The following is a 27,602-nucleotide window of genomic DNA, read 5'->3' on the forward strand; positions in this document are numbered from 1 at the left end:
GAAACTGAGAAAGCAGGTGTCAGAGCTGCCGTTCCTATAGTCCTCAAGCCATCTCAGGCTGAGCAGCAGCTGTAAGCCCAGGCCCTCTAGTGGCAGAAGGAGCTCAAGGACCAGGAGGAACAACTTCACATACAGGTACAGGAAAACTAGAGCCTCAGTCTCCAAATCTGGAACAGTAGGAGTGGCTAATACTGGAGGGAGAAGGCTAATGAATGGGATCAACTTGCCAAAGATTGGCACAAAATCCTTGAGACAATGGAAAAGAAACCTGAGACTATGAGATGCACACTTGTGCACAACTGGGAACTGAAAGATCAGCTAGCCCATCTGCAGGAAGCCTTCCAGAGGCTAAGTGGTGAGCTTGCCAGCATTCTGCAATCAGAGCAGCTTGTGGAGACAAATCTGTAGAAGCTAAGCCAGCTAGAGAAGTTTGGAGAAAGAGAAAAAATAACCAAGTTGAAAAGCCTAGCAGCTCAGAATCTGCAGAAGCTACATGACCAGTACCTTGCCCAGCTACAGGAGGTCAAAGCCTCTAATCAACAGCTGACCTCAGAGAAGGAAGCCCTATAGCAACATCTGTTGAGACAGACCCAGCTACTGAAGCAGGAACAGCTGCAGAGCAAATTGGGGCCCAGATAGAAAGTAAAAAGTTACAGGATACTCTGAAGTGCCTGGAAGAAACAAGACATCAGAACAAGCAGCTGCAGGCCCATCTGAGCTTTCTGACTTTCCCTAGGGGAGGTGAAGGAGTGAGCAAAGAAGAAAGGAAGAAGAGGCAACTCCCCGTAATGTGATTGTCCCAGAGAATGTAACCAACCCTCAAACCATGTGGGATTTTTACCTTGAACCATTATCCTTTGCTGAATCAAAATGAAGCTCTGCTGACAGATGCAGGAGCAGGTGCCTGAGTAACCCGGCGACCCATTGCCAGAGAAAGCTGGAGCACCAGGCTCTCTCCTCCAAGAGCTATATCTATGGTGTATTTGGGAAGAGGAAGCACAACACCAAGAAGAAGATGAAAATCTGCTTCGTGCCTTGTGAGGGCACAGAGTACAAGGATAAGATGCTGACAGCTGCCCAGACTTCCTGCTGAAGATACCTTAGACCTTTCTGGCCTCGTGAAGATTGAAGTTACAGGAACAGCAAGATTTTGAAGACAACATGAAGCCTGTCCATGAAGACACTAGGGTGCCTGGGACCCTGGATAAACCCCACTGCAGATCATGTGGTAGCTCTGCTGCCTGATAGCCAGCACCAACCAGAATCTGCAGCCTTGGGTGATGAGCCCTACCTTCCTTTCTTCTACAAAACAGATGCAGATGGTGAATTTGGGATAATTAATATCCAGACACCTGGGTTACTATCCTCTAAAACATACTTTGGGGCATGAAAGCTTAATTAAAATGGGTTGTGGAAGAAAAGGAATTAACTTTAGGCCAGACAGAACAGAAGCTGCTGGGAGGTGACCCAAGCTCTCGGGACATCTAAGAGTCCATTGGTTACCAAGGAAGGGGTGCGGGAAAGGGTTACTACAGTCAGTTCTTTACAAAGGAAGGTAGGCAGTAATGCCACAATTTTATATTACTACTTTATAATAGTGATAGTTATTATTTTATGGCATACGTTAATATAATTTCATAACATTCATTTTATCTAAAGCTTACACTGCAGTATTGTATATATTAATCATTTCATGTTATATTTGGTACATTTATGGTATAGTCAATTGCATTTTCAGAATGCACTGAACTCTGAACCAGTAATAGAAAATTTTCTTGTTTGAATACTAAAGGCCATGATGGGGGTACTGAAATGAAAAAATAGTAATAAAAAAACCATAGAAACATGAATCAGAATGAAACATCACCTTACAGAAATTAAACCCTTCATCTCTTGAGAAAGAAGAATCCTCAGGGTTGGGGGAGGGGGGTCCCTTGCAAAATACAGGCACAAGAAGCAGAGTGAGAGATGCACTCGGGAAAAGAAGGGAGGGACCACTGAGGCCATTCGGAAGCCACAAAAGAAGACTAATTTTTTTTTATTTTTATTGTCAGGGTAATGGGGTTACAGTTACATACACTAGATCGCAGGTGCATTATTTTATCACATATTGACACCCCTTCTTATGTGTTTGTCCCCATTTCCCTCCTCCCACCCCCTCCCAATCATCTTGTTTTCCCCCCATTCCCTTTCCTATTTCAAATAAACAAGTAAACATTAAAAAAAACATAGAAAACAAGAAAAAGTTGTTAATGCTGAATGTTTTGGGGAGAAAATGTGAGTAGAACAATTGGAGATATGATGGAATTGCAAAACACTAAATGGGGTACAGAATTTTAATCCAAAAGGAATATAGTATTATATGATCTATAGAATATTTTGTATATGTTACCTTAAATATTTAAATTACACATACTTAAAAGCAAGTGTGAGAGGATTAAAATTCCACCTTTAAGCACAAGCTTTGCACTAGTAGCAATGCCTGTAGTCTTAACTACTTAGGAAGCTGAGCTCTAGAGCCACTGTGGTTCAGAGCCACTTGGGACAGGCAGGTCTGAAAGATTCCCATCTCCAAAACCAACAAGAAAATGCTGGGTAGAAGTGTGGCTCAAGTAGTAGAGCACAAAACACGATCAACCAAAAAAAAAAAGCATAATTCAAATAGTAAAGTTGCTTATACATAAATTTTATTCATAATTTTAAAAATATAACTTTAGGAGCCAGTAGTTCGGCCTAGTGGTAAGAGTGCTTGCGTAGCATGCATGAAGACCCAAAGCCGGAAGTGATGATGAGGCTCGGGTGGTAGAGCTCTAGACTTGAGAAAGGCCAAGGACAGTGCTCAGGCCCTGAGCTCAAGCCCAGGACTGGCAAAAAAAGAAAAAAGAAAATAACAAAGGCATGGCCTGGAGTGTGGCCTAGTGGTAGGTGGAGTACTTGCTTAGCATGCATGAATCTCTGGGTTCGAGTCCTCAGTACCACATACACAGAAAAAGCCAGAAGGACTGAGGGAAAAACAGGTCAGCCTCAAATAACCTTCCTAGAACCCTTCCTAGAGCTCTCATTCAAGTAAATGTATGCCTCTGGGGTCTAAACATGAAGGGAGGGAAGATAGGAAGATAACAAAGGCAAAAGGAGGCTGGAGGCATAACTGAAGTAGCTGAGGTACCTGTGAGGAGCAGGCACTGGATTCCAACACCAGTACTGGAGTGTGGGGGGGGGGCATGAAAGAACAACCAAATGAAACTGTCCTATATAGAAAATACAACTGAACTATATACATACAAATAGGGTATGAATGAACTAAAATCAATTGAAAGACTAGGCAACTTTTCCATAAAAATTAGGGGAAAAATTAAGGAGGTAAAAAATGCATAAGAAAAAAATAAAGAGAATAATTATGCAAGTACCAACATCTTAGCAGGAATTCCAGAAAAAGAGAAAAACATCTTAAAGTTGAATTAATTAAATAATGGAATTTTATTTCTCTGAATTCAAAATCAGTGAAAGGATGCCAGGCATGGTAGTATTTATTTGAAATCCCAGCCCTCACTTAGATGCTCACATTTGAGTCCATCTTGGGCACTTTAGTAAGACTCAAAATCTAGGAGATGCTACCAAGTCTGTGATAAATTATAATCAAAATTCAAGTAAATGAAATTATGATGAAGGAATGGTAATGAACATTAAGATAGGAGCTATTCATGAGAACCTCCCCACAGTCTATTTCTGTTTTTTCTATTTGATGAATTGTATGGACATTTTCCATCTTTTTTTCTTTTTTGGGGGGGTGGTCAGTGGTGGGGCTTGGACTCTTGGCCTGGGTGCTGTCCCAGAGTTCTTCAGCTCAAGGCTACTGCCCTACCCTTTGAGTCTCAGCGCCACTTCTGGTTTTCTAGAGGTTAATTGGAGCTAAGGGTCTTACTGGACTTTAGTGCCTGGGCTGGCTTTGAAACTTGATCCTCAGATCTCAGCCTCCAGAGTAGGGAGGATTACAGACATGAGCCACTGCGCCTGGCTCCATCTTTTTCTCTAGTTCATAGAGCTGACTTTTTTCTTGACTGTGGCCTCACTTATCAGTATGATTCCAACTGCTGTTTTTAGTAAGTGGGGTATAATGATACATACGTATTGCTTGGGAGGTACAGGCCTGAGGATCACATGTTTAAGGCTGGCATAGACAAAGTTATTGGTGCCTTTCTTGGGGACAAAATACAAACAAAAGATCAGGGAGCATGACTCTTGGGTGGTAGAACATTTGCCTAGGTTTAACTTCCTACTTCAAAAAAGGGGTTTTTTATATGTGTTCATATAATCACAGGTTTATTTTTCATGCATATTATGTTTGGTATGTTGATATAATTTTATATCTTTATTGGAAAGTGTTTGAATAGTATATCCCAAAATGATGAAATAGAGCTTTAAAGAGTCACATATGTTTTAATGTAAACTAAGAAAAAAAAACTGGATTATTTGCCCTTGAAAAAGTAAAAAATAAGGGGCCGGGAGTTTGGCCTAGTGGTAGAGTGCTTGCCTAGCATGCACGAAGACCCGGGTTCGTTTCCTCGGTACTACATACATAGAAAAAAAGCAGGAAGTGGTGCTGAGGCTCAAGTGGTAGAGTGCTAGCCTTGAGACAGTCCAAGGACAGTGTTCAGGCCTGAGCCCAAGCCCAGGACTGGCAAAAAAAAAAAAAAAAAAAGTAAAAAATAAGTATCAATACAACTAGCATGTCCACCCTGGTCTTCTAGATTTATTTAAATATATACAATCTATTTATTTAATTTTTTGAGTATATGGTAACTGGAAGTATAGTATTGAAGTAGTGACTTTTATATTGTAACAAGTATATTATAAAATATGGTTATGTATGGCTGTGCAAACTATAAGGTGTATGGATTATGCATGAAATTCAACTAAATATTTCTAAATTTAAAATTGCGTTTGTTGTATCTGTATTTTTACAAATTACTGAGTATTGCAAAGTGACTAGATTTTCTAGAAAACTGAAGCATTACTGTGGGGAAATTAAGCTACCTAAGAACATGAAATGTATAGTATACCTCAGAAATTTTTTTCTTTTTTTTCTCTTTTTTTTGTCCATCATAAGGCTTGAACCCTGGGCCTGGGTGCTGTCCCTGAACTCTTCAGCTTAAGGCTACTGCCCTACCCCTTGAACCTCAGCCCCATTTCCTGTTTTCTAGAGGTTAATTGGGGTTAAGAGTCTTACTGGATGTTAGTGTCTCGGCTGGCTTTGAACTGCAATCCTCAGATCTCAGCCTCCTGAGTAGCTAGGGTTACACGCGTAAGCCATTGTGCCCACAGAATTTTTCATTTTTCCTTGGATATTTTTATATGTCATGAACAAATATTTTAAAGGATTCAAACCTTATTAAATCTATAGGGTCTTTTTTGTCTTAAGTTTTTCGTTTTTCAAGTCAGTATTTGAATATTTTATCTCTGTTTTTTTTGTGGGGGGTGCCAGTCTTGAGGCTTGAACTTAGGGGTCCTGTCCTTGGGTTTTTCAAAGCTAGAGCTCTACCACTTGAGCTGCAGCACCACTTCTAGCTTTTTCTATGTTTGTGGTACCTAAGAATCAAACCTAGGCAAGCACTCTACCACTAGGCCAAACTCACAACCCTATGACTACTAGAACTGGTCCTTGTACTAAATCAAATCAATTAATTGCAACATTACCCTTTCCCAACTTATACTAAAAAGATTATCTATTGTCATATCTCCTTTCCCAGTCTAGCTCCATGTTGGTAGTTAGTATTCATTTATTGTTTCCAGAAATAACTCTTTTATACCAAGCACTGTCCTAGGCACTAGAAACAGAATACTAGAAACATAATAATGAATAAAATAATCTCTGCCATGTGAAGGTTGCATTTATTATGAAAGATGCTAGATGATAAATACTGTGGACACACAGGAAAATAAAGATATATAATCTTTTTAAAAATTAGTACTAATCTGTTATCTTACATGAATATTACCATCTTATTTTTTTTCCCCTTGATTTATAGTTCCAATGACAGGATTCACACAGAGAGCAACTATTGATCCAGAACTGAATGAAATACATGTCTTGTCTGGGCTCAGCAAAGACAAAGAAAAGAGGGAAGAGAATGTCAGAAATTCATTCTGGATTTATGACATTGTGAGGAATAGTTGGTAAGGATTTCTTGTCTGATAATCTAATGTGATATTTATATGAGGTTGTTGAGTATATGTGGGTTTTTAATCATAGAGCATTTTATAGGACTGGTATTGATAGTTGACTTTGAGAGCAGCTTGTGCAGATTATTTAACTCTCAAATTCCATGATTGCCCCATATGTGAATATTTTCTAGAACAGAAAAACTACAAATTATCTCCTCTGGAGAGTAGCTGAGCCAGCTGAGCACCAGTGGCTTTCATCTTTAATCCTAGCCACTTGATCTGAAGAATCGTGGTTTGAGGCCACCTGGGCAGAAAAGTTTGCTAGAATCTATCTGCAAAATAACCAGCAAAAAAGCAAAGCTTGGCAATTTGGCCCAAATGGTAGAGGGCCAGTCTAGCAACTGCAAAGCCTTGAGCTCAAACCCCATTTCCACCCCACCCCAGCAAAGGAGAGTAGTGCTCATCAGCTAAGGAATTACTTTTTTCTAAATAGGACATTTATTTGCAGCCAAAATGAAAGCACTATATTATGCATCTTTTTATTGCAAACAAACGGGATCACTTTTCCTTTCAGTCCTAAGTATTAGCTTTGATATGCAGGTATTATGTTTCATAGCATGAGATATCTTGTTCCAAAGTGCTCTATTTGATGACAATTTCAAAGAGTTTCAGAACTCAGTTCTAACAGGGTTGAACTTTAAGCTTTGATGTAAACAAGTACACTTTTTCTCTGTTGGTAATTTGGACATTGGTGGTCATTTTAAAATTATATTTGCTGCTAACTTTCTAGAGTAGAAGGTTATCAAAAGCAATATCTTACAGGTCTTGTGTGTATAAAAATGATCAAGCTGCAAAGGATAATCCAAGTAAAAGTCTGCAGGAGGAAGAACCTTGTCCAAGATTTGCCCATCAGCTTGTTTATGATGAGTTACACAAGGTATGCCAACTACTTTGACCTGTAAAACATTCTATATTATACAATTCAGATTATTCCCAAACAATACCTTTCTGATTGTAAGGGATTTAAATAAAAGTATAATACAGAGCAGACACTTAATAGGCATTCAATATTACTTTTTCCTGTTTTCATTTTAAGGAGAATAAACATTTTTGCATAGTCCGTAGTTCCTGATATTTTTCCTTTCTTTAATTTCTTTTTTTTGTGTGTGTGCCAGTCCTGGACTTGAGCTCAGGGCCTGAATACTGAACACTGTTCTTGGACTTTCTCTACCACTTGAACCTCAGCACCACTTCTGGCTTTTTTTCTATGTATGTGGTACTAAGGAATCGAACCCAGGTCTTCGTGCATGCTAGGCAAGCACTCTACCACTAGGCCAAACTCCTGGCCATCTTTAATTTTTTTTTTTTTTTTTTTTTTTTTGAGATAGGATCTTATGTAGCCAGGCTGGCCCCAAACTCACTCATAGTTTTCCTATCTCAACCTCATGAGTACTACACTTACAGATGTGCATTACCATTCCCAGCTACTTTACCTCTTTTGCAAATAGTCAGTGACTGCCTCTTAGCTGCATAGGTCAGATATAGAGCATGGCTTATTGTTTCCTCAACATGCATGTCTAGTAAAAGATTCATAGTTTTAGCATATTAGTGACCTCTGTTCCATTAGTCGTGTGACAGTCTGAGCACTGTCCTTGGACTTTCTCACGGCTAGAGCTCTACCACTTGAACCTCAGCATCACTTCCAGCTTTTTTCTATGTATGTGGTACCGAGGAATCGAACCTGGGTCATCGTGCATGCTAGGCAAGCACTCTACCACTAGGCCAAACTCCCGGCCCCAAAACCAATTTGTTTTTTACGTTGGATACATAGTTTAGAGGTTAGACTCAGATTATAAAGATGTTTATAGCAAAATTCTTTCTAGGCCATCAATGAATGTTGAAAGTATCTGCTATATTGTTTGAGACATCTGGATTAAAGATACGATGAGAGTGAATAAAAGTCCTTCCACTTGAAATTCCCAGTTTATAGGGTTAATCAATATCTGTCTAATATTGTAGAGATAATATATTTCATAATGCCATTGAATAGTAGTTTTCTCAAGGCATCTCTGTTGAGAAAGATGCCTTCAAACTTTATACAGAGGGACAGGGAGCTTGACCTAGTGATAGACAGCTTGCCTAGCATGCACGAAGGCAAAGCTGAAGCAGAAGGTGAAGGCCGGAGTTCAATTCCTCAGTACTGCATATATAGAAAAAGCCAAAAGTGCTGGGCACGGTGGTTCACGCCTATAATCCTAGTTACTCAAGAGGCTGAGATCTAAAGGATCTCAGTTCAAAGCCAACCCGGACACTAAAGACCACTGGAGTCAGGTAGACTCTTATCTCCAATTAACCTCTAGAAGTTAACCTCAGGAAGTGAGGCTGTGGCTCAAGGATAGGGCAGTAGCCTTCAGCTGAAGAGCTAGGGAAAATGCCCAAGGGTAGGGCAATAGCCTTGAGCTGAAAAGCTCAGGAACAGCGCCCAGGCCCAGAGTTCGAGCCCTATGACCAACATTTATACACGCGCGCGCGCACGCACGCATGCACGCATGCACGTCCACACGTCCACATGCCATGTGTAGGGCCAGAAGCTTTTCCTAGTGGTACAGTGCTTGACTAGTATGCACAAAGCCCTAGGTTCAATTCCTCACTACCACATACACAGGAAAGGCTGGAAATGGTGTGTTGGCTCAAGTGGTAGAGTGCTAGCCTTGAGAAAATCCAAGAACAGTGCCCAGGCCTTGAGTTCAAGCCCCAGGGCTGGCAAAAAAAAAAAAAAAATATATATATATATATATATATACATATATATATACACATACACAAATATGTTTGTATGCATCCATATATACATATGTCAACATACATATGTGTACATACATATGCCATGTGTGATTTCAAAAAATATTAACTTGATAATCCCTGTTACTTGTTATATTCTATGAACTGTCTCTTGGGGATTGCCTTCTTTTATTATTGCTCTTGTTTTACCTTCTACTTCATTGTAATTTTGACAGTGTAACCTACTTTAATGTAAAATGTACTATAGGAAAGTAGCTGTAATGCTTTAAAGTAAAATGGGAACTGGAAAAAGCAATTAAGGGTATTTTTTAGATGAATGAGGCAAAGGAGGTTATTATCTGTTATGTACTAATACCATTTTACTATGACTTCTGCAGTTCCTTAAGAATGTATGAGTTTTTACAAATTTAGTTTATTCTGCTTATTATAGGTTCATTATTTATTTGGTGGGAATCCAGGAAAATCCTGCTCTCCCAAGATGAGACTAGATGACTTCTGGTCACTGAAATTGTGTAGACCATCAAAAGATTACTTACTGAGACATTGCAAGTACCTCATAAGGAAACACAGGTATATAAAAATAATTTACTGAAAAATCTTTTGCATTATCAGCTGTTATCTAGCTTTGGACATAAAAGTTTCTATTGTATCTCTAGGCTTGTAACATTAATAGAAAATGTAAATCCTGTGAATATTGTATATTTTGTAGATGCCCTGTTATTCTACTTTTTGCTGTCTTCTTCCAGAGTGACTGATAAAATTATAAATTTATTTTAAAATATAGAGCAAGTGAAATTTTGCAAATGTCATAAAAAGTTTCTGTGAGGTTACTGTGCCTATTCAAGTCTTACCCACTATACATTAGACTAACTTTTAGAATAATGGCCTATGTGAGACTGGTTAACTCTTAGTATTGAGTGTGGTGATATCATTATTGCACCATATCTTTATAGTTTGGTGTTTCACGGTACACCCAAACAAAACTAAACAAAATAATTTACATTATTCTCCGAAAAACTAGAATTCAATAATCAAACATTCTCCGATATGTCTCCTAGAATGTGTTTGCTTTTCAGTCTTAGTAGATTAAAAAAAATACTAAAAAAAAGTGTAGGAAATTGTATCTGTCCTTTGGGTTACTGATATATGTTAGATTGTAATAAGATATACACTTTAGAAGGAAAGGCTGATATTTTGTGGCAATGAGACCTGCAAGTAAAAGGGAGCGCCTGCCAGAGCAGGACTGAACCCTGTGCCTGGGTAACTGACAAGTGCCCATGTAGCCCACCCAGGTCTGGAGAGGACTCAAGATGACCAAAAAAAGCCTATTTCTAAAAAGATCCAACTGAGTGAACAGACATCCAAGTTATGGCACGAGATGAGTTAATCCTAAAATGGAAGCAGTATGAAGCATATGTCCACACTTTGGAGGGCAAGTACACAGATCTTAACTCAAATGATGTAACTATCTTAAGGGAGTCTGAAGAAAAACTAAAGCAGCAACAGCAGGAGTCCGCCTAAAGACAAAACCATCTTTGTAATGTGACTAGCAACAAGTGATACAAGAGTGTACTGCTCAAATCTAGTACTTCAAGCAAGTCCAACAGCAAGTCTTGCCCAACTGAGATCTAAAATGGTCGACCCAGTGATCAACTTGCTTTTCCTCAGAATGAAAGATGAACTGGAAAAGACTAAAGACAAACTGGAACAAGCCCCAAATGAACTGAATGCCTGGAAGTTTATGCCTGATAGGTAAATAAATCATACTCCTCAGTCAAGACTTCCCTGACAGGCCCACTGCAATAATGCTGTGAGGGGTCAGCCAACTACTGGTTCTCATACCAAGACTCAAACTTTTAGGCGCCCTCCCCCCACCCCCCCAAAAAAGTCCACATTGTTAAACTTTCTCTCTTCCCCTTTCCTTTGCTTCAAAGGCCTGATTGACATCAGACTATTCTGAAGAAGAGGCCACCTCCAAAAAATTCCCGTTCTAGAACATGTAGACACTTGAGGAACGTTTCTGTTTGAAGAAAATACAAGGGAGAGAAATGTTTTAAGTCTGTGGCACACTATGTCTTCAGACAATTTGAATGATTGAAAACCTCTACTTTAATCATGAATTGAATGTGTAAAATTACTATAAGATAGGGCTGGAATCATGGCCTAGTGATAGTGTGCCCACCTAACATGCACGAAACCCTGGATTCAATTCCCCGGAACCACATACACAGAAAAGGCCGGAAATGGCACTGTGGCCTCAAATGGCAGAGTGCTAGCCTTGAGCAAAAATTGTCTAAGGACAGTGCCCAGGCCCTGAATTCAAGCACCAGGACTGGCAAAAAAAAAAAAAGGAAAGAAAGAAAATTACTATAAAATGTAAAAGCTGGAATATTATCACTTGTAACCTTGAGCACAATGACTTAGGGACACAGCATATCACTTCACTTTTATTGATAAGACTGTGGACTTCATTATTCTTAAACTATGGATTAAAACTAAAATTAGGTGAATTTTGCTTTTAAAGGTTTCACTTGGTAAGAACCAACTTTGAATAGCCATGAAAAAATCAGGTACTCGATGTCAGATAGTGTAAATAATTCATTGATTAGCTTAGAACTCTGAATTCCTCAACAGAGCCTTAAATCAATATGTTTACAGTGTTTTTAAAAAACAGACAATCTTACCTGAGGAATGTACAAACAAGGTGTGTGGTATCAAACTTGAGTTTTAAACTGTTTGAAACATGAACATTTGTTTCATAACTAGATTGTATGTCTATGATGAGGTTTTCTGCATTATTTTTCCAGTGGTGAACTTAAACTCTTATCCCATCAAATAGGCACATGTTAAAAGAGCACTGTTTTTGGTGTTAATGGGGGAATGTATTCCTTCATTGTACTTGGGCATTTTATGTTGCACTCTTGATAGTAATTAAATGTGCCTTTAAAAAAAAGGAAAGAGGAACTTTTATTAAGTAGTTATTGTATTAAAAGACAAATTCAGAAATACTGCAATGATTTTGTTTTCTACTTTTGTTTGAAGTACACTGGTAGTTAGAAAGTCAAATTGAGTTCTTTAAAAATTATTCCCTGTGGCTAGGTGCTGGTAGCTCACACCTGTAATCCTAGTTACTCAGGAGGCCGAGACCTGAGGATTTTGGTTCAAAGCTAGCCTGGGAATGACTTTGTGACTCTTATATCTGATTATCCACCAGAAAACTGGAAATGTCATTGTGATTCAATGAGTAGGGCAGTAGCCTTGAACTGAAGAACTCAGGAGCATCATCCAGGCCCAGAGTTCAAGTCCCACGACTGACCAAAAACAAAACAAAATTCCTGTGGGGTTGGGAATATGGCTTAGTTGTAGAGTGCTTACCTACCATCCATGAAGCCCTGAGTTTGATTTCTAAATACCATATAAACAGAAAAAGCCAGAAGTGGTGCTGTGGCCTTCCAAAAGAAGCTTAGAAGAAGACAAGGGAGGAACAAACCTTTCAAGAAACTGATATCTTTATTGAACTTAATAGAATGGAAAATAAGTTAATTGGAGGATTTTTTAAAGGATAAGTAAGTATATGATTAAGGTTGCTTGTGCAGAATGAATTCGTTTCTAAGACTAGCCAGGGAGCCTTGGTGTCAGTGGCTTAGAACTGTGTAAGTACTGTAGTAGCCGAGATCTGGAACTAGCCACAAAAGAGAAGTCCATAAGAGCCCATCCATATGACAGTCAGAAAGCCAAGCTGGAGGTATGGCTCACTTGGTGGAGCACCAGCCTTGAACAAAATAGTGGCCATAAGGCTAGCCATAACACTAAGGGATATTTTCAGTATTTATTAGAATCCAAATAGAAAATTATTTTGGATACTAGAACAATTCTAGTCATCAGGAATTTCAATCATTGCATTTCTTCTTCTTCTTTGACTCCTACTTAGCTGACTACTTTTTGTGGGCATGGGGAGAGGAAGTTACTCAATGCCTCATGCTTGCTAGGATGTGTACTTTAGCTCTTGAATTATACTTCAGCTCAGCTGACTACCCACAACTTGGATAAATGTATATATGACAGAATCTAGCATTTCATGACTCTACTTACTACTTTCTCAATTGTGTCCTATTTCTCACCTTTTAATTCTCTTAAGAAAGGGAGGATTCCTCACCAGCACGTGGTGGCTCATGCCTGTAATCCTAGCTGAGTTACTCTGGAGGCTGAGATCTGAGGATCAAGGTTCAGAGTGAGTGTGGGCACAAAAGGACCTAAGACTCATCTCCAATTAACCTCTGGAAGTGGGGCTTAGTCCAAGGGTTGGATAGGAGCCTTTTGCTGAAGAGCTCAGGGATAGTTCCCCGGGCCAGGTTCAAGCCCCATGACCTACCAAAAAAAAAAAAGCCAGGAGCATTCCTTGAAGAAAGAGTCCCTATTGAAAATTCTGCCAATAAGTTACTGATCATGCTTGATACAAATACTCTTAGGTTAGGTGCCACACTCATCTAATCTGTTGAGTATGAGAGGGTAACATAACATTACTTCTGCCTAGAAATTTCTTAAGAGAGCAGGCAGTGCTAGCAAGAACAAGGCTCTGAGTTCAAAACCACAGTACCATATAAAAAGGTCTAAGCAATGTTAATGACATTTTCAGTTTCCAAAGCTAGGTTAAACATATTCTGTAAATCTAAGAAAGCATTTTTATTTCATATCTTTTTTATTTTGGGGGGGTAGATCAATCGTGGTACTTGGACTCTGGGCCTGGGTGTTGTCCCTAAGCTCTTCAGATCAAGGCTAGTGCTTTAGCACTTGAGCCAGAGCACCACTTCCTGGATATTTTTCTTTTTTTAAACAGATTACTAGGGTTTGAACGCAGGACCTCATACTTGCTAAGCAGATGCTACTACTGAGCCACACCTCCAACTCTGCATCTCCTGGGTTTGATTAAACACACTGGGTTCTTTTGCAGTTGTGTTATGTAAAATATTTGGCATATTCTCTGCTTTGTTCTTGATTTAAGAGAAGGGTAAGAAGAACTCTGTTTTGTAGTATGACAACTATTTATGGGCAACTGGAATTGTTAGTACATCTCCTAGGACTCTAAAATCCAGTGTTTTCATGGTATTATCCTTCCAGTAGATTCCCAAATACAAGTTTTTTAGATATTCAGAATATGCATTATATCTCATTCTACATTTTAAGGGTACTTCTCGTAATTCATGATCATTGTTATTCTTTTGTTTTCTAGGTTTGAAGAAAAGGCTCAAATGGATCCCCTTAGTGCTTTGAAATACCTGCAAAATGATCTTTATATAACTGTGGATCATTCAGACCCAGAAGAGACAAAAGAGGTAATGAAAAATGGTAGTGAACTTAAGAAATTGAGTATTTTTTAAATGTCTTTAGCTTGATTGTTCAAAAGGAAAATGAAGAAAACACAATAACACTACTCTTAAAATTGTCACAAAGCAAATGAGATAAAAATTGAACAAGTTACAACAGAAAAGCCTTGATGCATTAAAAAACAAATATTTGAATATAAAGTTTTAACTTACAAGTTTTGTGTTTTACTTTTTCCATGGTTCTTTTACATAAAAACTATGTAATGTTTCAATATAAACTTTTCTGTTGATAAGATTTCTTGAAAGGAATGAAAACTCCCTTTTATTGTAGGGAGATGGGTAAGAGGGGTTGGTGACAGTAGAGTCCCATGTTTTCTTAGTGTGACAGGAATGTTGTATGCAGTATAGTTTGACTATAGACCTTGAAAAGCTTAGAAATTAGCTGTTCTGTTTCATGAGATAAAAGCAACTATTTCTAAAGATTTTGTGCTCTTTTTTGGGGGGGGGGGTCTGTGGTGGTGCTTGAACTCTGGGGCCGAGGGCCCTGTCCCTGAGCTCTTCAGCTCAAGGCTATCGCCCTAACCCTTAAAGATTTTGTATTTTTAGTTTTTATTTATTTTTTTGCCAGTCCTGGGCTTGGGCTCAGGGCTTGAGCACTGTCCTTAGCACTTTCTCAAGGCTAGAGCTTCTACCACTTGAGCCACAGCATCATTTCTAGCTTTTTCTATGAATGTGGTACAAGGGAATCGAAACCTGGTCTTCGTGCATGCTAGGCAAGCACTCTACCACTAGGCCAAACTCCTGGTCCCATTTTCATAGTTTTATAACCTCTTTTTCCACTAACTTCCAAGATTACTTTTGCCATTTTTTTCTTTTGGCCAATCATCCTTATTAATCTAATAATATCTGACGTGTAATCCATTTTAAAGGTTAAAAAATGAGTGGGAAGCCCACTCAATTAGTGCTGATGATATATGGTTGTGTCTTGTTCATCTATTTCCTTAGTAGTTATTGTTTTTCTCTGGCTTTGTAATAGCAGTATCAAGCCATGCTTAATTTCTTCCCTTCAGCTTCGACACGGGTTTTAGACTTCCAGGTAACAGGCTCATTGTATTTTCAGAGCAATACCTGCAAGAAATATTTTTTCATAGTTTCTCGTTGTTGAATTCTATTTTTCTCACCCAGTATTAGTTGAAACTCTTCACGAGTTACATAAATCAGCAGAATATACTGTAGAACTTTATGTGTCAGGACAGTTCATTGCTCTTCTTTGAGATTAATAATTCATGATGCTGTATAAATTAGAGGAAATGATCATGGTTTTCCTAAGAAGACGTTTGGTTTAACTTGCTGTGATTTATAAGTCTACATAGTTGTGAAGAGTTTATTTTGTTGTGAAGTGTTAATTTTGTTGGATAATGAATTTAACAGATAAATAGATATTGTTATGGCTTCTGTGTGTCCTATATAAAATGAACATAACTGGGAATACTCATTTTTCCCAGCCAACCAAAACAGTATTCTTAAAGATGAGTAGAACAGATACAGATAGGAAGATATCTCAAGTTCCATTTAAAATTTTTTCTTGCAAGTAGCACTGTGGCTCAAGTGGTAGAGCGCTAGCCTTGAGTTGAAGAGTTCAAGGACAGCACCCAGGCCCAGAGTTCAAGCCCCACAGACCGACCCTCTTCCCCCCACAAATTTTTTTTTCTTTAAAAAATCATAACATTTTGCGTCAGGTGTAGTGGCTCACTCCTGTAATCCTAGTTACGTAGGAGGCTGAGATCTGAAGATCGAAGTTCAAAGCTAGCTCAGACATAAAACCTGAGCCTCATTTCCAATTAATCACTAGAAACCAGGAAAGGGGGCTGTGGCTCAGCGGTAGGGTGGTAGCCTTAAGCTGAAGAGCCCAGGGACATGGCCCAGGTCCAGGGGTAGGGCAGTAACCTTGAGCTGAAGAGCTCAGGGACAGCGTCCAGGCCCAGAGTTCAAGCCCCAAGACCCACCAAAAAAAAAAAATTAAAATCATAACATTTCATGTTTTACATATTATAGACTCCCATTTCATGTCATAAAAGCTTAATCAAGAGCTGATTAACCCCAGTTAGTAAGATGGTGGCATGTGTTAATATCAGAATCATCTCAGAAAATTTCAGAAAAACATTCTTATTCAAAACTTTTTTCTGTCAGCATATAAAAACAGAAAATGGAAGTCGGGCATGGTGGCTCACACCTGTAATCCTAGCTACTCAGGAGGCTGAGATCTGAGGATGAAGTCTGAAAGACTCTTATCTCTATTAACCAACAGAAAATGAGAAGTGGTGCTGTGGTTCCAGGGTAGGGTGGTAGCCTTGAGCTTGAAGAGCCCAGGGACAGTACCCAAGCCCAGAGTTCAAGCCCCATGACCCACAAAAAATAAAATAAAAACAGAAAATGGAAAACATTTTTGTTCTGGTCAGTAAGATTATTATTTTGTCCAAAAAATGTGTAAACAGATTTAACTTTTTTTTTTTGGTCAGTCATGGCACTTGAACTCTGGGCCTGGGTGTTATCCCTGAGCTCTTCATCTCAAGGCTACCGACCTACCACTGGAGCCACAGTGCTACTTCCAGTTTTCTGGTGATTAATTGGAGATAAAGAAATCTCCCAGGCTTTGTTGTGCTCTGGCTGGCTTTGAACTGCAATCCTCAGATCTCAGCTTCTTGAGTAACTAGGATTACAGGAGAGAGCCACCGCACCCGGCATCAGATTTAACTTTTAAACCTTTTTATATTACAGCATTCTGTTTTGGGGAAAGAAATCTATTTCATCAGCTGAAATATACGAAACACTTTATTTGTCCATGTGGCAAATTGCCATTTTAGGGGATTGTTCCACTTAATAGAGGAAGGCCTTGCTCCTAATCATTTTCTAGAAAATTTGGTTTTCTTCTCTTGTACAAGATTTTCATTTAAGTGACTTTTCAGTAACTAAAACTTGTTGTTTTTCATAATATTTTGTGTATATGGTTAATTTTGTGATCATCATTATAGATAAGTACAGTTTTGGACAGAATGGTTGTATCAGGATAGTAGCTGTTGGGTATAACTGTGTACCAAAGCATTTGTTTCCTCCAGTCTCTAGTGATGAACTTCAAATAAGCCTTATAGGAAAGTATTTTTTTTTCTAGAAAAGGATATCATTTTCAGAGAGGATTTTATAGTGAAGGAAATGGAAAAACAAGTTTTCAGTCAGTGTAGCACATTTTGTATTAATTATATGGTACTTTTGCTAATATCAGAGTACTGGTATCATTCATTTAACAACTGCATATTGATTCACTAGGCATGGGAGATACATCAGCAAACCAAATGAATCCCTGCCAAGGCAGTGCTTACATCTTAGTGGGAGAGACAGACAGTAAGCATTGAATAAAACAAGTTTTATATATGTATATATCTATGTGTGTATATATATTCCATTAGAATTAATTGTTATGAAAAAAATGTTATAAGTATGAAGGAGACTAGAAGTACACAAGTGAAGATTGAGAAGTTACACTCTCAAATAGGTTAATGATAATACTTCTCAATTAGAAATAAGAATGTACCAGTATTTAAAGATGTAGGGAGTGATCTAAGCAGATAATTTGGTAAGATAATTTCTGGCAAAGTTTTGGCTTGTAGTATGGGAGCATTCTTTAATTGTTTAGAATGACAAGAAATCTTCTGAAGTAACATGGTAAGAGAAGTAAGTTGCGTGAGATCAGAAATGAAGTCAGAGAGATTATGGTAACCAACAGCTTAGGAAATGAAAGCATAAAATATATACTATTAAAATATGGCAAATTTGTAGCCATAAGTCTGTTATAAAACACTAGTGAAGGCTATTAGGTGTGATGATGCATCTTAGAAGGTCTAGACCAAAGGATTGAGAGTTTGTAGCCAGCCCTACCGAAGTTAGCAATACCCTGTCTCAAAGACAATAAAGGCTTTAAAAGGGTTGATCATTCCCTTTGAGAGTATCCACACTCTTGGTGTGCACTTCTGTCTTTCTGCTTATTGATTTGTCTGCTTTTTGTCTGTTTTCCTACTTTCTTACTTAATAAAGTTCTGCCATATTTTCTTACAAAAAAATAAAAGCATGAGCACTTGCCTCACTAATTCTGGGCTCAATTCCCAATACTTAAAAGAGCAGAAGTAAGGAGGTATAAAGAGAGGGAAGGAGGAAGGAAGGAATTAAAGAAAACCTAAATAAATTTTGAAGTATTTATGGATTGAAAAACTAAAAGTTGTTTAAATGTCCTCATTCTCTGCAGAGTGGTCTTTTGCTTAGCTTAATATAATTCCTATGAATATTCTGGTAACTTAAGATTTTTTTTGTCATTATTGAGACATAAACTTAATCTAAAATCTGTGTGGAAATACAGAAGAGCTTAAGCTTTACTACCTAAAACTGCATCCACATCCTTTTTGCTTTTACTTCATCTGTGGGATAGAGTATTGCTAACTTTGCCCAGTCTGACCACACATTCTTAATCTTCCTGTCCTTTGCCTTCCATGCAGCCAACATTCCAGGCATGTATCTATTATTTGGGAATAGACTATAAACTGCCTTTTCTTATTTTTTGATTTACAAAACAGAGATATCAGATAAAGGGCATGTTTGTTAGTATAATGAATACATTATACCAAAAATTCAATAAGCATCCAAAGTATCAGTCTATCCATATGTGATAAGTCCCATGTGAGTATTTTTCCCTTTTATTATAGTCAACTTGTTTTTCCTTAATAAACACATACTTTAGTTTTATTAAAATAATTTCAGGACTTGGTCTAATATTTGGGAAAACAGTAATAGTCATCCAGAAAAAAACAGCATTATCACTCAGAAGTGATGGCCCATGCTGATGGTCCAAGCATGAGGCAAAAGAATCAGAAGTTGGAGGACTCTGGACTGTGTCTAAAGAAAGAAAAGTCACCATATGGGCCAGGAGTTTGGCCTAGTGGTTAAAGTGCTTGCCTAGCATGCATGAAGACCCGGGTTCGATTCCTCGGTACCACATACATAGATAAAAGCCAGAAGTGGTGCTGAGGCTCAAGTGGTAGAGCTCTAGCCTTGAGAAAGTCCAAGGACAGTGCTCAAGCCTTGAGCTCAAGCCCAGGACTGGCAAAAAAAAAAAAAAAAGTCACCATATTTTTTAAATGTGATGTCATTCTTGCCATTATTTGGTGAATAGACCTGGGCAAACAGGTGCATAGGTCTAAATAATGCTCAAAATTCTCAGAGTCATGTTTTGTAAATGTGCTAGCCAGATAATTTGACTCTGTTTTTCTTTTTCAGTTTCAGCTCCTAGCTTCAGCTTTATTCAAATCTAGTTCAGATTTTACAGCACTCGGTAAGTATATCTGTTTTCCAGTCAGTTGTCCTAACCCTTTGAATGTTAGACTTTGGCTTATTTTGAAGTAAACATTATGGCTAGAGGTGTGGCTTGAATGGGCAGAGTGCTTGCTAGTATGCTCAAACTACAAACCCCTAGCCCTGTCAAAGAAGAAAGGAGGGAGGGGAGGCAAGGAAAGAAAAAGCAATAAGTGAAACATACATCCAAATAAATGGAGCAAGTTTTCACAATAACAAGTAAAATTTCTAATAACCTACTAAAAGTTTGCTTTCTAAGCATCATTTACCAGTTAATGGATCAGTTTGCAATTCTATTATACCAGTTATAGGAATTATGATCCACATAGATGGTACTAGCATCATGGTCAAAATACAGTTTTTCCCTGGTTTGTGCTCTACTCCTGCATCCTTTATTCTCTTCCTTTTGCCAGTCCTATAGATGATCAACATGGGGTCACTCACTGAATATCGGCACAATTTGCTTTGTTGAGATCTCTGTTAAGAGTCTTTTGTTAGGCAGGACTAGGAAGACGATGGCCTTTAAAAATTATTTCTTGAAACTGGAAAAAAAATACAGTTTTTCTTCAGCATTACTTTGGACTTCAGTTTTGTGATATTGTTGGATGAATGGTTTGATTTTTGTGGAATTGTATAATTTCAAAAGAACATTGAATGGAGCAGACAGTGAATATATTAGAAGCCGTGAACATGACCATTTCTTTAAAATGAGCATTTTTTGGCATGTTAATTGCTTAAATTATCTTGGAAACTTTGATATTGGCATCAGTCTTCATTAAGAAGTACTGTATTATTATTAATGACTTATTTGAAAAATGTGTGTGGTATTTGGGGACCAAATTATATAAATGAACAATTGAAGTAGTTCAGCTAGGCTATAGTAAAATTAGTTCATATAAGTTGTAGGGCTCAGAGACTCATTGTTATAGTTTCAGTTTTTCACCCACCTAGTAGTAATCTTTTGAATAGGAGAGTTTTCAGTTCTCTTAATTGTCATTACAAGATATAGTTACACAGTGAATCAAAGTAACTATATTTATAAAGTAATATTTAGAAGTTACAGTTAAATTTCTTCATTGTCATTTTCTCTGTTAAATTAAGTTAACTTTCTTAGAAAATAAAAGTATAGGCCGGGAGTTTGGCCTAGTGGTTAAAGTGCTTGCCTAGCATGCATGAAGACCCAGGTTCAATTCCTCGGTACCACATACATAGAAAAAAGCCAGAAGTGGTTCTGAGGCTCAAGTGGTAGAGCTCTAGCCTTGAGAAAGTCCAAGGACAGTGCTCAGGCCCTGAGCTCAAGCCCAGGACTGGCAAAAAAAAAAAAGAAAAGAAAAATATAGAATTTATGTAATGCTGGTGCTTTTCATTCCTTTGGGGGGGGGGAGGAATGGTATTTCTTGAAGAAGTCTTGCCATCTCTTTTTTTTCATAGCAAATCATTGAGGATTCTTTACTAATCAAGGCAATTTCAGTCTTGTGTAATAAGCTGCTTTTTTGTTTTCTTGGGATTTGAACATAATTAGGGGTTTAGCACTTGCTCACTTGAATTCAGCTTCCAACCCAACTTTTTGCTGATTATTTTTGACATGATGTCTCAAAAGACTTTTCTGCCTGAGTAGCTAGAATTATACCAACACCTAGCTTTCCATTCCTAAATTCTGATTCCACAGGTAAACATAGCAGGCTGTTAACAAAATATGACTTCAGTATATTCCAAGAATTTAGATAATGGTTTACCACTACATCATGTACTTGAGGGCCTTAAATAAATAAACACACACATACACGAGTGCACATATTTGCACACACACAAACATTCAGTTACAAGAAATTGAGACTCTGTGGTAATGGAGAGTATTATTTCAGGAATCTCAGGCTTTTCTGAATGTATCATTTCAAACAGTGTCCAAGTTGGAATCCTGATACTTGTGTGTGTACCTTATGTATGAATATCAGAGCACAGAACTATGATTTATTTTTATCTATTTATTTCATTTTATCTTAATTTTTGTTGATCATGAGGCTTGAACTCTGGGCCTGGGCACTGTCCCTGAGCTCTTCACCTCAAGGCTGCCACCCTACCTATTGGGCCTGGGCGTTGCCCCTGAGCTCTTTAGCTCAAGGCGCCCTACCCCTTGAGCCTCATTGCCACTTCTGGTTTTCTAGTCATTAATTGGAGATAAGAGTCTCATGGATTTTAGTGCCCTGGCAGGCTTTGAACCTCGATCCTCATATCTCAGTCTCCTGAGTAGCTAGGATTACAGGCGTGAGCCACTGTATCCTGACCAGGATTTTTATTGATTAGTGAGCCAAATTATCTCTGAGGTAACCTTTAGTGATTTTTGGTTATTCGTTGGTTGGTCTGTTTGTTTACTTTTATTTCTCATTCATTTCTCATATTTTTATTATCATTAAGTAGTGATACAAAGGAGCAAAGGAGTTAGCATTCAACAAATCAGTTTATGAATACAATGCATTTTTTTTTTTGCCAGTCCTGGGCTTGAGCTCAGGACCTGTGCACTGTCCTTGGGCTTTCTCAAGGCTAGAGCTCTACCACTTGAGCCTCAGCATCACTTCCGGCTTTTTTCTGTGTATGTGATACCAAGGAATTAAACCTGGGTCTTCGTGCATGCTAGGCAAACTCCCGGCACCTACAGTGCATCTTGATCTATGTCATTCCTCTCATCCCTCCCACCCCCACACCTCCTAACAGTCTTTACAACAAAGATTTCTTGGCAATAATTTAAATATGTTAGGATGATGTCCACAAATATTTCTATTTTAGCTCAACCTCTTTTGTATCTGCCTTATTCTCTGTCAACTAACATTTTGTCAGGAACAGTTTTTTTTATTTGGATTCTAAACAAACTTTTAGATCAAAAACAATACAAACACATGAAATACAAATACAAAAAGAAAATTCCAAAGAGGCTTTACTTCCTACTTTGTCTTAAAAACAATATAGTTTTGTAGTTAGGAGTTAGATTATAGCATATTGGTCACAAGTCAGAATTGCAGATCAAATAGCAGTTCTGTCACTGGCTAATTTTAAAAATGACTGTGAAGCCACACTTGGTGCCTGTAGTCCCAGCTACATGAGATGTGGAGATTGAGAGGATCTCAGCTAGAGGTCAAGCAGGCGAAAGCACATGTCCTGTGTAACAAATAACCTAAAACAAAAAGGACCAGAAGTGGGCTGGGAGTTTGGCCTAGTGGTAGAGTGCTTGTCTACCATGCACGAAGACCTGGGTTCGATTCCTCCGTACCACATACACAGAAAACAGCCAAAAGTGGTGCTGAGGCTCAAGTGGTAGAGCTCTAGCCTTGAGAAAGCCCAAGGATATGCTCAGGCCCTGAGTTCAAGGCCCAGGACTGGGAAAAAAAAAACAAAACTGAGGTATAAGAGTACTGAGAATTAAATGAAATAATTAGGGAGGGAAACCACATAAGGCAGTAAGACAGTAAATGCTACATTCAAGGTACTATTTTTTTGTCTGCTTTAAAAGGGCCATCTTTGTAATGAAGGTATATTTTGATAAGCCAATTATCTTGCATATTAATTTTAATACTGAGAATTTTTATAAATTATTTATACATGAGTATGTCTTTAGATTTCAGGTTTATTTATCTTAGTTCTTGCTCTTACTGTCCAGTTACTTTACTCTTTATAATTAGAGCTTTTAAAAAACAAGTTATTGATTGTAAATAGAGATTCCCTTCTTGAACACTTGTTTGTTAAACTTGTCATTTAAAATATGATGTAAAAATCAACGTTAATAAATTCTTTAATTAAAAAAAACAGGTTATTGACTAGTCCTTTCAGGGTATAGATGAATATTGCACTTTCTAAACTATAAATAATAATAATGTCAGCACAACTTTTTGATTCTTTAAAATTAATCCAGTTTATGTTAACTTCTTAATGAGAATAAGAATCTTAATAATAGCTGTAAATTCAAGAGAATTAGAAAGTGATTTAGAATCATCTAATATTATCTTAGTTTTTGCAAATGACTGACTTCAGAGTCAGCTTCCAAGAATCCTTATTTTAGAATTCCAGATTACTCTTCACTTCTGCTCATTAAACACTGCTGTGTTTGAATTATGCATGTGGCAGAAAGCAATAGAATTACAGCAAAAATAAAAAATATAAAAATGTGTTTCTGCCTTAAAAAAAAAAAAAAGAATTTCAGATTACTGTGGGTGTCTTTGAAATTGAATGGCACTGTTTTGCCCATTTCCAGAATTATGTCTTCAGGAAAATGTACTGGAGCAATTAAGCTTATTTTCAGCAAGGTATATGGCAAGTAGGGAAAATAGGTAAATAAAGCATATTGAGTTTTTCAGTCATCATACTTCCCTTCAGAAGAGAGCTTGCATTGCAGATAGGATGTGCAGGTAATGAATTAATGAATTTCATGTAAGTGCTTGAAACACTAAGTACTATTGATATTTATGAGTTAGAATTGTGAGTTAAGAATCTCATGCCATTTGCTGCACCTTTTTTCCCCTCCCTCTACCACTTTGAGGCACTGTTTCACTTCCAGGTTTTAGGTGATTAATTAGATCAGTGTCTCAAGGACTTTTCCTTCTTGGGCTGGCTTCAAACTGCAGGTCTCAGATCGCAGCCTCCCAAGTAGCTAGGATTATAGGCGTGAGCCACAGTGCCTGTCTGCTATACTTCTTTAAGCTTTATAATTTTTTTACACTCATCAAAGCTAGATTTCAATGAGACACTTTCTATAGCCTTTTTAGCCAACTTTTAAGTTTATAGGGGCTTTTTATAGAAATAACAGTTTTGTATTAGAAATAGAAAATATAGATTTTGTCTTTAACTCCTATGCCTAGAGGAAAGTGCAGTTTGTCACTGTCTCAAGGCCAGCTGGTCTGTGTAAGCTACCAAGTTAAAGTAGATCACCTGTTTTATAGCAGTCATAATCTCTAGTTCTAGTAGTGATGACCTAATGATAACTAGTTAATATTCATGGATTACTTACCATGATGAGGTCAGGCTCTATTCTTAGCATTTGCATGCTATATCCCATCAAATACCAACCACACTAACCATATGCAATGAAGTAGCTGCTGTTTGATCTCTTTTTATGTATGGAAACTGGATCACCTAAAAGCTAAAGTAACTTTATAAAGAGTACTAGTGATCAGCAGTGCCAGGATTCAGACCCTATGAGTGTGGTGTCAGCTGTGTGTGTTATATAAGTGGGCATTCTTTTCTTAACTAAGCTTAGGAATTCAAGGATGAGGATGTGTAAAATTTATCATCAGGTCATTTCACAAAATAGATATTAGTGACATATATAGTACATGCACACACTAAGAACACATTTAATGAAATGTTAACAGATTCTTAGTGAAGGAATGAAGAATATATATAAGTGCTTATTGCACTATTGAAAATTTCAAACCCATAAAAGTTTTAAGAAAGAAAGCCCACTTGGAAATTTCAGAAAAGTGTAATATAGAAAGAAATATCTCACCAGCGATAAACTTTGTTAGTATTTTGGGAAATTTCCTTTTATTCATTTCTATGATATGATAGTAGGCCTGTTAAATCTTAAGCTCAGCCCCAAGAAGGAAACGTTTTCCCTTCTAAAACAACAATAATAATATAGTTTTAAAAATAAAAAGGAATGTACATTCTTGAGGCATTATTTCCTTCCAGGAAACTGTATCCTTGACAATATTCCATTCCTATTCTTTACAAGATTGAAGCAGATTGTGAGATTGAAACATTCCCAGGTGGGGTGAACCATTCTGATTTGAAAGTCTTCTCTAAACCATCACTACATATTAAACTTTTTATGGCTCCAGTTTTGTTTCTGATGGTACTTCCTATGAGCAAGGAAGTCATTTATTTTTTGTCATTTAACTACCTTAATAACCCTGTTAAAAACTGGAAGCTTCTGGATTGGGAGTTTGGCCTAGTGGTAAGTGTTTGCCTAGTATGCACAAAGCCCCGGGTTTGATTCCTTGGTATCATATACATAGAAAAAGCCGGATGTGGTGCTGTGGCTCAAGGATAGAGCATTATGCCTTGAGAAAGCCCACAAAGTAGTGTGTTTCTCCATTCTAATATGTGCTTAGAAGTACCATGACTGTATTCTTTATATTGTATACGTATTTCTTTCCTTCTCTCAGCATCTACATCTTTACCCAGTTTTCTTGGTAGTATTTCCAGCTCTCAACATCTTATTGATTTTAGGCTACTTTGATTCTTTTCATTTTGATTCTATTTTCATTATCAAAAAAAAATAAGATAAATTTCCTGAAGGAAGAGATGAAAAATTAATGTTCCCCAAATGTTAGTTTTTCTTCTTTTTTACATAAATTGCATTTAATCTTCACAATAGTCCTATGAAGCAAACAGGATTATCAGATTCATAGTTGAGGAAACATTTGCTAACAGCAAAAGAGGCTGATATCACTTCATTCAGTCTGTATCACTACCAGGTAAGAGACATAAGATCACATTAATGGAGTCTGGCTGGTTTTGAAGCCTGATTGGATTTTATTCTGTATTATACATTGTTGTTATACATTGTTGTTGTTCACAATTAACTTTTCTGTTCTACATTGTACTTTGAACACAGTAGATGAGTTTGTTTCTCTCTTCTTTACCAGGCTTTTCAGATGTGGATCACACCTATGCTCAAAGAACTCAGCTCTTTGACACCTTAGTAAACTTCTTTCCTGATAGCATGACTCCTCCTAAAGGTAACCTGGTAGACCTCATCACACTGTGACCATCGCTGGGAACAGAAAGGGAGAATAGGAGTCTTTCAGCGTTGTGGATTGCAACTCTGTCCATGGATGTCAAGTTGCAGTGATTGAGGACTGCATCAGAGTTTTGAAGGGATCCTTACCATCACAAGTCTCAATCCTCTTTCTTCATACCTGACCTCAGCCCTGTTCTCCTCTTACTCCTAAATTAGGCTAATAAAGTGAAGTTGGTATACTTTCCATTTAATTACATATATTTTTCTTTAATTTTTAAGAATTAACAAGTATAAAAAGAAAGAATTAGGCAGTTTACCCTTTTCTAATTTTTTAATTTTTTAAATTGGGGAATAGCACTATTAACAGACTCAGTGCTATGAGAATTTTGAATTTTGCTGTTAGGTTGTTTGACCTTTATTACCTTTATCTTCTCCCCTTTTCACTTTACCTCACATCACACAACTGTTTGTGTTGTCACCAGTTTATCTCTTCATATAGTATGTAGTTCTATAGGGACAGTTGGTATATGTTAAGGTGATATGTGTGTATATTGATTGTCTTATATTACACTGAACAATAGACAGGATACAAGATTCAAATTAAACTAAAATATGAAATCCAACATTGACCCAGGCCCCCTATCAAAGATTGGTATAGACATTTTCTATAATGTTATATTTTGTGATAAACACTATGCTCACTTTGGGCATCAAGTCACAGAAACCTAAAACAAAGAAGACTGTGGTTCAGAAACTTGTAAGACCCTTTCTAGAAAGGACTACTGGAAAGGTCTAATAGTATTTAATATGTTCATTGATGTCTTTGTAACAATATTAAAAGAAAGAAAGTCTTTCATCTGGTACAACTATCAGAACCAAGGCTCTCATTTCTGCTTTGTGATCCCTCTCTCATTTGGAACGATGTGTTTCCAGAGCTGCACTTTGATTTTTTTTCCCACTTCATCTGTCTGTATTTACTAATATTTTGAAGAGCAGTGTCTTGTGGTTTTCCATTAGTGTACAGTTGGTAGGCATTTTTATTAAGCACATGAATGACACTTTTTTAAATGAGCAGAAGGAGAAAATGATAGGTCAAGTATTTTTTCACTAAACAAAAGGTATAACATCTGGGCTTTTTGGTGATTTCATTTTTGTGAGTTGAGGAATAGAGGTACATAGCTTTC

General features: G+C 37.5%; 1 protein-coding gene across 6 annotated transcripts in view; it reads left to right on the forward strand.

Annotated features, from left to right (window-relative positions):
- Window positions 1–26,669, forward strand: part of Mkln1 (muskelin 1) — a 206,899-nt gene extending 180,230 nt beyond the window's left edge. For 5 of the 6 annotated variants that reach the window (XM_090333313.1, XM_090333314.1, XM_090333310.1 and 2 more), the window contains 6 exons: window positions 6,027–6,174; window positions 6,985–7,099; window positions 9,395–9,534; window positions 14,195–14,297; window positions 19,611–19,665; window positions 26,324–26,669. In XM_090333313.1, coding sequence (XP_090189439.1) covers window positions 6,027–6,174; window positions 6,985–7,099; window positions 9,395–9,534; window positions 14,195–14,297; window positions 19,611–19,665; window positions 26,324–26,445 — 683 coding nt within the window. In that variant the 3' untranslated portion in view covers window positions 26,446–26,669. Of the gene's footprint in view, window positions 1–6,026; window positions 6,175–6,984; window positions 7,100–9,394; window positions 9,535–14,194; window positions 14,298–17,612; window positions 17,723–19,610; window positions 19,666–26,323 lie in introns of those variants that run through there. The other variant, XM_090333311.1, reaches the window with a different exon arrangement.
- The last annotated feature ends 933 nt before the right edge of the window (window positions 26,670–27,602 follow it).

Source organism: Megascapheus bottae, chromosome 5, assembly GCF_031878675.1.
Source record: "Megascapheus bottae isolate mThoBot1 chromosome 5, mThoBot2.hap1, whole genome shotgun sequence".
NCBI classification, from domain to species: domain Eukaryota; kingdom Metazoa; phylum Chordata; class Mammalia; order Rodentia; family Geomyidae; genus Megascapheus; species Megascapheus bottae.